The 11,843-nt window shown below is 39.5% G+C and overlaps 1 protein-coding gene across 2 annotated transcripts; it reads left to right on the top strand.

Moving 5' to 3' along the window:
* The first annotated feature begins 10,764 nt into the window (after window positions 1-10,764).
* LOC143438780 (prostate and testis expressed protein 13-like) lies at window positions 10,765-11,843 on the top strand. Of its 2 annotated transcripts, XM_076924470.1 has the most exons (4): window positions 10,765-10,816; window positions 10,917-10,940; window positions 11,237-11,377; window positions 11,647-11,843. In XM_076924470.1, exons 1-4 carry the CDS (start codon window positions 10,765-10,767, stop codon window positions 11,841-11,843), a joined length of 414 nt encoding a protein of 137 aa, XP_076780585.1. The 2 variants fall into 2 exon arrangements, with proteins under 2 accessions (XP_076780585.1, XP_076780586.1); XM_076924471.1 differs by lacking the exon at window positions 10,917-10,940.

The raw sequence follows: 11,843 nt of genomic DNA, 5'->3' as shown, positions 1-11,843 counted from the left end.
CCGTTTTTGCCTTTATACTGTTTAAATTACATGCAAGTACTAAGGTCAGTTCTAAGTTGAGGAACTAGCAATACAATAGATGCAAATAGTCAAGGAACAAACGAGACAATAAACCCAGATAGTCAAAGAAAATACACAACAATAAACATAGTCCAGTGTTCACTCCTGTGATCACTATTTCTAAGGGCTTATCAGGACAACCAAATTTTGGAAGGCTGGATCGGGACATATTCAGAGACATATTTGGAAGTTAGCTGCAGTTCTCTATGATGTTACAATAGCAAGAGATAAAGTTGGGACAGAATCTGCATTTCAAACAAGGGTTAATGCGTGTTTTAAGTATCTTTAATTGTCAAGCTAAAATTGGATTTGTCTCTCCTACAATATTTATTGTAAGTTGCATTGACTGTATAATCTCTAATTGTGTTAGTGTATTGAAACCTGGCATGTCTGTTATGGGAGGTCTATCAACCAGCTTTCGTTTTACTGCCCTGAGTATTAGAAAACCTTGATTCTCTGAAAAAAAAAAAAAAAGCTTCTAGTTTTGATTTGCTTAATTCTGTTAAGAGACAATTATCTCCATTGAGATCTAACTAAATCTTTATTTTATTTTATTTTTATTGAATATTTTATTTTCATTTCAGATGTTATCCCCTTAACCCATCCCACCCCTAGCCCAGGAACCCCCTATCTCATCCCCTCCTACTGCTTCTATGAGGATGTGCCCACTCCCACCTCCCCACCATCGAATTCCCCCACACTGGGTGTCCAGCCTTCATGGGGCCAAGGATCTCCTCTCCCACCTATGCTCAACAAGCCCATCCTCCCCTACATATACAGTTGGAGCCATGGGTCCCTCCCTGTGTGCTCCCAGGATGGTGGTTTAGACCCCTAGAGCTCTGGTTGGTTGGCATGGTTGTTGCTTTCCCCATGGGGCCACAAACACTTTCAGCTCCTTCAGTCTTCTCTCTAACTCCTTTATAGGGAATCCCATGATCAGTTCAATTGTTAGCTGTGAGCATCCGCCTTTGTATATGTCAGACTCTGGCAGATCTCTAAGGAGACAGCTACATCAAGCTCCTGTCAGCATGAACTTCCTGGCATCCACATCAGTGTATACATTTGGTGACTGCACATGGGATGTATACCCAGGTAGAACAGTCTCCAGATGGCCCTTCCTTCTTAATCACATGTTCCCATGTTTGTAGGAAAAAACACACAAGGTAAATAAACAACTTTTTTCTACTAGAATCATGAATTTGTCTGCATTTAATTGAAGCATCTGCTCTAATTTAATCACATGAGGATCACAGGTTCCTGTGGGGGTGGAGTGGCTTTTTCATCTCCTGTATGAGATAGCATGCTGGTTTTTGTTTTTTGTTTGTTTGTTTGTTTGTTTTGTTTTGTTTAATAAACTGGAATCCCTGGTAGTGTCACAGCTATCAGTACAGAAAAAAATTATTTACTCACTTCACATCATGCCCACTGCCCCTCTCCTGGTCACTCCCTCCCACAATCCTTTCCTCATCCTCCCTCCCCTTCTCCTTTGAGAGGGTGGGTCCTCCTTGGTATCCCCCAAAACTCTAACATTTCAAGTCTCTACAAATCTAGGTGCTTCCTCTCCCACTGAGGCCAAATAAGGCAGCCCAGCTAGTAGAACATATCCCACATAAAGGCAAGAGCTTTCAGGATAACCCCCATTCTAATTGTTTGGGACCCATATGAAGTCCAAGTTGTACATTTGCTACATATGTTTGGGGAGGCCTAGATACAGATCATGTGTGTTCTTTGGTTAGTGGCTCAAACTCTAAGAGCCACAAGAGTTTAAGTTAGTTGATTCTGTACTTCCACTGAGGGAGAACTCATATATATTCATGCTTCTGGACTAGTATAGTTGTTCTATGTCCCAGGGCAGCATGTTAGCAAAACTACATTAATGAAAGTTTGTACAAGGGCAGAGTCTACACTACAGCTACAGATAAGGGTTATACTCCTGAAGACTGAAGGAAAACCACAGTGGAGTCTTGTGTTGTTAGCCAGATACAGAAGAGACATTTCCCTATCCAGTAACATATCACAGGCATCCATATCTAGAAATAACACCTGTAGCACCTAAATCACAAAAGTTCCCTGAGCAAGACTCTCCTGTGTCTGGAAAAAGAGGAAAAAATGACAGAGAAATTCTGTGACCCAACAGAAGTTAAATAAGTTAAATAAGTAAGTAAATAAATTTTTTCTGCACTTGCCCCAGCATATATACAATGTGCAGGAGAGAGTTCTCTTTCTACCATATCTGTCCTAGAGATCAAACTTGGGTCATCAGGCTTGGTAGCAAAATGTTACCCACTTGGACAAATTTTGATGCTTGGAAAATGTCAAAAGTAGGGATAATTATACAAATGCTTCTGATATTTACTGACATGTGATTTATACAATATTATAAATGCCACATACGCCTAATAAATTAAATTGGATACAAAACTATGTAAACACTATTGTTTCCTATCTTTGGATATTAAATGCAGAAAAAGATGATTTTTGCGATTTCACCTTTAATAGATAAGAAGCCACCATTCATCTCATCCTACTATCCATATCCAGGTGCCAGGGCATCTTTGTAGCCCTTTGTGCCTGGTGAGAGCCTTTGTTTGGTTTCTTGTTATAGCCTGGGGCAATACTTCCAAGAAGCAAGATCCAAATCTTCTTTGCTGGATTGACTTCCTCCTACTTTGACCTGGCAGGGGTTTTTTGTTAGCCTGTAAGCTTGGCAATTTCTCCTCCTACACCTTCTGAACCTCCTACATTAGTCTGTAACTTAGAATTTCTTTGATGTGCTACAGAAAGCCTCAAGGCAGGCTCACTGACTTTCAACTGTGCCCACCTCACAGGTAAAGTAAAACTACCCTATAGTTCCTTCTGATGGAAACAGAACAGTTTTCTCTTCTGGCCATTGTGAGACAATGTCTATACCAGGACAGTGGCAAGGTTTCTTCTAGCAAACGCACAGGCAAATGAGATACACTTTTTCTTGCTATTTCTTCCCTTCTGTTTCCTCAGCATCCTTTCTTCTCTGAGTGGAAGGAGAGGACATATTTTTCTTTTTCTTTAAATATTTTTCCTATGATGAAATGATCAGACATGTCAGTGTATGGAACAACCACAAGGGTCTGTGAAGAGATTCCTCATTTCCAGTTGCTTTACTTTTTAAAAAAGAAATTTGGTGAATCCCCTCAGACTCTTCTTCCTATTGAGCATATATCTGGCTTCTGCTGTTATTGGCCCCTTTATAATATTGAATTTAATGTCAGTTTCTAAAACATTATCTCCAGCTTTTACTTTGCTTTTCCTTTGGGAAAATAAAATAAAATTTATCCACAGGAAATATAAATGGCTCTTGCAAAAACTAAATGTATGATACATGATATGTGTTTTAAGTATGTTTATGTTTCTGTATTAGGAGCATCAGGCCAGGCATGACAGACACTGGATATTAAGTTGTATTTTTTTAGCATCCTCTAAGACAACTAAGAATTAAGTTTGTGTGATGGTCAATATTGTCACCTTGACAAGATCCAGCATCACCTTGGGGACAATCTTCTGGGATTTTAGTCTGTGTTAACTGACATAGGAAGACCTATTGCCTTCCATGCCAGAGTCTTGGGCTGAATTGAAGAGAAAGTGAAGTCAGAGCTAGCTACACCTCCTTCTGCTCTCACCTCAGAGACAATGTGATCTGCAGCCTCAGGCAGATGCCACTATGCCTTCCCACTGTCATGGGCTGAGTTCTCAAACTGGAACCCAAACAGATCCATCCTTCATAAGTTGCATTTGTCAGACATTTTGTCACACAGTGAGAAAAGCAAACAGAACAGTTTGCCATACCACCTTCACCCTTTCTGTGTTCTCCACTTTCATGTAATTTATCTTAGGGGATTCTTCGCTTAAGTTATACAGAAGGATTTTCACAGTCCTTTAGAGATCTAAGGGTTTTCTCCCATTTTGAGTTTTAAAAGCATTTCTATCTTTATCTGCTTTTACAGAGCACACTGGATCCTATAACCTATTTGGAATCTGAAGGTCCAATACAGGCATATGGCATAGAAATTATGTCACAGTACAGTTTTCTCTTCCCTCTCCCACTGTCCACACCCTTCATAAGGCAGAGAGGATTAATCATATCAAGAATCACATCAGCAGATAGTAATCATAGGCATTTGTTATTCTATTATTTATGCTCAAGACTTTATCATTTAATTTCCACTATTTCCCTGCATTATATATGAGACCCAGGTGAGTCTTATTCAAAGAACTATTTAAAGGTAGCACCAACATTTGCCCTTACTGTGGCCATCTTCATCAAATACTGTCTCTCCGTAGCATCTCCTTACCTGTCAATTTTCACCTAGCTGTCCTGGGTCATCACCCTGAATGTGGAGTCCCTGTCACTATGACACTAGCATATGTGTGGTTACTTAACTACTGTCTCCCTGCTCTGCTAGTACCAGACATTGAATCTGTTCCCTCACAGCTTGTCAGTACCAGAAGAACAGTTGCGGGACTATGTATGTTTAGAACAAATGAATCAGGAAGAAATGTGGGAACATTTTTTTAATGGAGACAGAGAAGGTGGTACGTAGGTTGGACGTTGGCTTGTATGCCTTGAGGAACCAAGTTTGGTTCCAATAATTACAGATTTTGAGTGGTGGTACAGATGCGGTGCTCAGCATGACGGATCTTAAGCAGTGCTCCCGATGCGGTGCTCAGCATGCTAGGTAGAGGATGGTGGCCAGGGAACTCATCATGTCCCACATTGTAATGAGTTGATCTAGGAACAATTAAATACTGACTTCCCAGCTTTCTGCTTATGTTTCTTAAATATGAATTTGGGGCACTTTTCTTCCAAATAGATATTAGAACAAAGGAGAGATCATACCATATTCGTTTCTATGTGAGTTAAATGTTGTTGTTGATGGTCCATGCTATTCTTTGCTTCATAAGCATCTTTCTTGTATACTGAATTATCTTGCATGTTCTGCATATATAGTTTGAGCTCTTATCCTCAGTATGTTGGAAAGTGTCCATATTTGTGTATGGAGCCTTTAAAGATGTAATTGTGAGTAAATGGGGATGCAATTCAATGACTAGTATCTGAACAGATGAAAACAGAAACTGTGTATAAAGGGGATTTGTGTATAAAGACACAAGAAGAAGGTGGCTATCTACAAACAAAGAAAGGAAGGCTCAGAAAAACCAACCCTACTGAGACTTTGATCTTGGACTTCTAGTTTCCTTAACAATGTAAAAATAGATTTCTGTGGTTTGAACAGCCAGTTATCATGACCTGTCATGGCCCTAATAGTCTAATATAGAGAACTGTCATAGATATTTGAATTACAGTTTGAAGATTGCACCCTATTGTTATGAGGGTCACTGTTAGACTCTGAAGCCCTCTCCTAGGTCCTTGGTGTAGGTAGAACTCAGTGTTTGTGCTTCCCTAGATGGAATGTCATGGGAGTACACAGTATTATGCTTCTGGGATAACACAAAGGGATTGGCAGGACTGGTGCAGCTTAACTTGGGAACTGCCTGAATCTGGGTTTGATCTGGGAACAGGTTCCCTTCTAATCTTTCTGTATCAGAGCTTATTGTCATTCTAGAAGAAAAGTGCTTGAGCCCCAAAGTTTTGCCTAAGAGAAAGAGCTTTCAGAGACTCTCATAAAATCCTTAGGAGAAGTAAAGCCTGGAGATAGAGAAAGAAAGCAAGGCTCCAAACACATCTGTGGAAGTTCCCGATGACCATAGCCCTCCAAATGTGTCTTTGACTACTCTGGGCTGCGGAGATACAGCTCCAAATTTGTCTCCATGACTCATAGATAAATTTATCTGTTTAACTAATCAGTTGGCTCAACTGTATGAGAGAATTCAGCCTGCTCTGAAGTTCAGCCCAGATTTCAAAGGCAGCCTAGAAGAAATTGTTCTTAATTTCCTGCCCACTCCAACTTGCAAGCCATACTAAAGCCATGTAGGCAGCTGAACATTTTCAGACAACTCCTACAGCTATCCACAACTGCCAGGTTCTTTCTCTTTCTATGATAGAGGGTCACCCTTAGGCCTTGGTCTGCTGTTGTCTCTGGAGTTATAACTTCTCAAAGGGACTTCTGACTGAAGCATCTGAGTCCAACATTTTTTTGCTGACACAAGGTCTCACTTTTCAGTTCTGCTAACCTAAAACTCACTATATAGACCACATTGGCCATGAAATCACAGAGATCTGCCTTCTGCTGCCTCCTAAGTGCTAGGATTAAAGGTGCATAGTACCTTGCCCTTTCCCAGGCCTAAGCCCTATACTTGTTAGGGGTTTCAATATGGTTCCTGAGAATCCCAAATGTCAAGCATTCTATTATTATAATCTCTTGTTTCTTTGTGCCTTGACATAGGAGAACAAGTTTGACACAGCCCTGGGGCCACTTTTTCAAGAAACAATGTAATGGATCCTATAAAATGATGCTGTGTGGCAGTAGTTCTTTTTTTCCCCAGGATCCTATGCTAGAAATCCATGAAAATGAAAACTCCACGTGGTTATTTTTATGGATATTGTATATAAATTTCCTCGAACAAAAGATGTAGTAAGAAGTCATACTGTGGCTCTCTCTCTCTCTCTCTCTCTCTCTCTCTCTCTCTCTCTCTCTCTCTCTCTCTCTCCATTCCTCTTCTCTAGCCTGACTATATTTCTATGGAAAGACTCCGAGGAATATTTTCTGTAACTATAGCTGCCACAAAATATTTAGACTTGCTTGTGAGCCCTCCACGTATGGTGACTACAACCAGATGTAGAACTTAGAAGGCAGGAGGTCATTTGTGAGGACAGCCTGTGAGAGTAGACTCAGGAAAAAGCCTCTCATGCTGGCACCCTAAGTCTTGCTTTCTCAGTCCAGGCAAAGACTGTGACATGTAAGAAGCCTACAGAAAAATCTTTGTGAGGAAGTTATTTGTTGGTGTTTTGGATTTCCCCAAATCCTCTGTTTGTGAAGTCAGTAGCTGGAAGTACTATGCCTGGGATGTGGTAGAGATGACCATTAAAAAGTGTGACTCAGAATCCCTACCTAAAGCCAAGTTTATACTCCATACTTTTCTCACCTGGCATCTGGCCTGATAACTGAGAGGACATGGATCAGAGTCTCTCTTTGCCTTCATATTTTAGTAAATTTTAACTTACTTCTATTTTTCATGTGTAAACCAGATGTGAAAATTCATGGCCCCTAATCTTAACTCCTTAATTTTACATATATGACAAATTACTACTATCAAAGTTAACTTTGAGATCATCCAGTACCAGAAAGCTTGGAAAATAATTAGAATAAATTGTAATTAAAAAAAGCTTTGGCAGGAAGCTCTCCTTGGTTGGTGGTATATGAGGAAATAGAGGGTGAATGGCTTGTTGGTAGTTACCTGGCAGACAGAACCTTCTTCTGGGAAGACTGTAGACTGCCAGAGGCTGCTTACATCTGATGACATCTACATGTAAGGAGAACTAATTGCCTAGTCTCCAATTGCCTTGTAACCTTTGGAGTGAGACAGGATAGATGCCCTGGAGAAGGAATATGACTGGAGAGATACTTGCTTAGTTTTTCTGTTTATGTGAACTATCTCATGTAACCTTGCTATGTAAGCTCTTCTCTGGCACACTTGTATATTATGATTCTACTATTCAAACTTCTTCTGTTTCATTTATTTTCCCCTGCTTCTCTCCAGAAATAAACATAAAGGAGCCTAACCAGGCTTTAAATCTATCATTTGTCTTTCCCTTGTAATAAGTAATAAGGGAATGGGTGAGGGATTCTTTGGGCAGAAGGAGAGCAGGACAGAATAGTTCGTCCTACAAACCCTAGTCTAAGAAAGAGCACTGAGAAATGACAAGGCTTTGGGTCAGAGCCAATGTTGGAGGTAAGATTATACTTTCCAGATTTACCAGAAGACCCAAGAAACGGTGAGGGAGAATCTAGAAGTTCAAAAGTAGGAAAGGGGATGACAAGTTGGACAGCAAGTCTTGCTCTCTGTGGGAGGATGAAGGGTTTTCAATTATCACAAAACTGTCTAAGGTTCATACTGATCTGACAAAAATGGATGATATCAAGGGGAAGCTTGTGTATCAGCCTTTCATAGGATTTCTTCTGATGACTGGCTTATTAGATATTTTCTTAATCCTAGTACTAACCTTATAGAAAGAATAATAATTTAATAAGATAATTTACATAATAATTTATTAAATGGTAATGTCAGAACAACATATATATTGACATATCAACCATGTGAACATAGACTTGTAATATATGTATGGAAATAATACTAGATAAAAAGATAACTAATTACAATGTTTCTCCTCAGAATTAGAGACAGAAGGTGATTTTTATTTATTTCTTAACAATTTTGATACAGTTCTACAGTTCCTATCATTCTTATTCTGAAAAAATATTGGAGTTGCCCAGAGAAACTATTTAAGTCTGGGAACAAGAAATTCCATCAATGTGTTTAATCTTCGGAAACCCATGATATTTTTCTGGGCTAGAATAAAGACTTTTCCTGGGAGACATGAGCTTGGCGCACTTAGCTTGAACCATCTGGGGCTATGGATTTCACTCAGTCTCACATGCTCCAAATGTGAGACCCATTAAAGAAGTCCTAAAATCAATATGGGAATTCTTTTCAAAAATGGCATGTAAATTCTAGAGCCCAGCCAGATTCACAGAGCATTCTAGTCTTCGTATGATTTACTAATAACTGTTGTCTCCATGAGGCAGAGAGAAATTCATCTTTACTTGGCAGAGAAAGTCTTTCAATTGTCTCTCACTCATCATTGTTATGATGATCCTAGAGTAGAAGCCATCCTATGCTCCAACCTTAGAAACCTGACTTTAGACTGTAAATTAAGAGCTGACAGATGTGCACCCTTGTTGCCTTGGTGAAAATAACATCCCCTGGTCTTTATCAACAAAATTAGTTCAGTTATTTCTAGCCCACAATACTGTCAGAAATTCAAAGACATAAGTGAGAATCATAGTAGAAAATGTCTAACTCTGAGTAAAGCATTGTTAAATATGTATAAGTTCCTAAGTTATAACAGATACCTCAGAGATCCCATATACCTATCTATAATAGTTCTTGTTTTCACCTTTTAGATCATAGATACACAGAGTAAGCAGGCAGAACATTTGAGCTTCCGTCTTGCTCTGTGTGTGGTGAGGGATTACATTGGATGGTACATGATTCAGGTTTTGAGAACTAATCTTCTCTTTACTCTCTCCCTACCACAGAAAAGCCTGTCAATTACACTGCTTATCAACCATGTAGTAATAAAGTTAGCAAACTTGAGACCAAGAATTTCATTGTGTAAGCTTAGAAGTAGGACTGTCAGTCACTATAAAGACTTTTGAGCCAGTCTCTGAACTCTCCCAGGTTTCTTGAATCCAGTCATGCCATTCATCTTTTCATCATAATCCTGATGATCTGATATGTTCAGGGCATAAGCTAGCCACAGAAGAGACAGGGGGACTTCAACACATGAAACCAGTGACTAGAGAGGGGCAAGGAACAAAATGAACACAAATGATATAAAGCCATATGATCACAAATATAGTTGAAAACTCTGCAGGAGAGACAGGAAGAAAGAGTGTTCAGAGTCTTGTTATTCCATCTATATATTTGTGTGTTTCACAGTAAAGGTGGCAGCTCATATCAGGAAAATGTAACATCCCTGGTACTCTCACTAGGTTCTCTTCCACATACCAATCTAGTCACATGTCCCTTTAGGTGTTAGTCTCTGCCACAGTCATCATTATAATCTTTGTCTTCATTGGAAAAAATAATGTATTAAACTCATGAAAGACTGATGTCATCTTTCCTTCAATCTCTTGTCTCTTTTCCTGAGGCTCTTCTACCCACTCTGAAAAAGCCTGATCACTCAGAATACAGATGAAGTGTGAAGCTCGGGTTCTGTTACCATGCTGGGCAAGGAACTGAGGGTTTGCTAGATGTAATACAAAAGCAACTCAGAAAGACTGTGGTCTCTGAAAGGGACTAATTAAGGTACTCACAAGTGTCTTGTTGCCTTGGCTTTATCATATCTGAAAGAATGTCATGTAGATGCAAAGCTAAGTCATCCAGTTAATAAATCAATACAAACAAATGAAGAGGAAAGGCAAGAGATTCTCCTCCAACATGTGGTACTTTTAATATGCTTGGTCCAGGATGTAGCAGGATTAGAAAGTATGGCCCTGTTGGAGGAAGTGTGTCGCTGTATGATGGGCTTTGAGACCCTCCTGCTTTGCCTTTGGAACAAGATTTAGAACTCTTGGATCCTCCAGTACCATGTCTTCCTGGACAGTGCTTCCTGCTATGATTATAATGGACTGAACCTGAGAACCTGTAAGCCAGCCCCAATTAAGTGTTATCCCTTTTAAGAGTTGCCTTGGTCATAGTGTCTCTTCACAGCGATGGAAGTGCTAAATAAAACACAGTATGAACTGATGTCTTATGATTGATTCAATAAAATATTACAAGATATCTGTGTAGGCTCAGTTCCAAGTGGTTGGAGAAATATAAACACAGACAGGATGTACCCTTTTCTTGGAACATTGTCGAGAAGATTCAGTTGATTTCACCTTAAATTTATGATTCTCTGACTTTAGTTGGATGCCTGAGGGCAGATGATGGAAATAAATATAACTGGAACCTCTTGGTGGGACCTTGTCAGAAGGAGGCCCAATTATGTTCTGGAAGCTTCTGCTGAGTATTTCCATAATTCTTCTCATGGACATAGGTAAGGCCTGGAAAGAGAGGAGAATGTTAGCGTATAGGAGGAGAGATAGTGTTGGGGTTGCTATGAAATGACTTAAGGTGAATTTTTCTTCTTTTCACAGAAAAAAGAATGCTGACAGTTCAATGTACAGTATATTTGGTTTGCATTTATTGGAAAAATCATGCTACCATAAAAGGAGGAATTCTTGAACCATTTACACATTATACCTCTCCATACCTCACTCACTACTTCAGGGTCTTCTTTGTATAGCTTTGATTTGTCAATCAGTGGAAAATTCTTGGAGGGAATCATTGTTGACATTAATAATATCAGGGGGGATGGGATAGGAGTGCTAAATTTATCCTCATTGGGTTTGTATAATTTTGACTTTTGAAAGTTCTTATCCATAGATCTAACCTTAAAACTCTCCCTTTCCTTTAGTGATTAAACGTTGTAATTATTGTGACCACTATGATGGGTCCAGATGCCGCACTGGCATGAAATCATGCTGGAAGTTTGACATATGGACACACAACAGAACTTGTACCACAGAAAACTATTATTATAGTGAACGTGCCACAGGTAAGCAAGTCTTTGCGAGAAACACACAAAATTCCTTTAACAGTACTCACAAACTTTGGACTTAAGGTGCAGAGGGAAGCTTGAATCCCGTGAGTTTTGAAGGCACAGACCAAGGCATGGCTCTGGTGGAAGACAGGCGTTTTGGCTGACTATAACTAGAGATGTAGAGATGAGATGCAGCCACAGCCCTGGGCTTATACTATTCTTCAGAAAAATTATGAGATTCTAGAGGAAAGCATGTTGATGACATTTGTTTTTCTTCTTTTTAGGGTTATACCTTTATCGTTATGCGAAACTGAATTGTAAACCCTGTGCACCTGGAATGTACCAAATATTCCATGACCTCCTGAGAGAAACATATTGCTGTACTGACAGGAACTACTGTAATGATGGCACTGCTAACTCAGATATCTCATCACTGCTTTTAGAGGATATGAGGGTAGTGAAAGAGCTGAATGATGACTAA

Source organism: Arvicanthis niloticus, chromosome 26 (assembly GCF_011762505.2).
Source record: "Arvicanthis niloticus isolate mArvNil1 chromosome 26, mArvNil1.pat.X, whole genome shotgun sequence".
In the NCBI taxonomy this organism is placed as follows: domain Eukaryota; kingdom Metazoa; phylum Chordata; class Mammalia; order Rodentia; family Muridae; genus Arvicanthis; species Arvicanthis niloticus.
Note: the sequence above shows the minus strand (reverse complement) of the source record. Positions and strands in the feature narration are given on the sequence as shown.

Excerpts from the sequence above, each read along its gene's own strand:
- LOC143438780 (XM_076924470.1), top strand. The coding sequence starts at position 10,765 with ATGTTCTGGAAGCTTCTGCTGAGTATTTCCATAATTCTTCTCATGGAC. Across the intron at positions 10,817-10,916 it reads AATTCTTCTCATGGACATAG|AAAAAAGAATGCTGACAGTT; the intron begins GTAAGGCCTGGA and ends TTCTTTTCACAG. Across the intron at positions 10,941-11,236 it reads AAGAATGCTGACAGTTCAAT|TGATTAAACGTTGTAATTAT; the intron begins GTACAGTATATT and ends CCTTTCCTTTAG.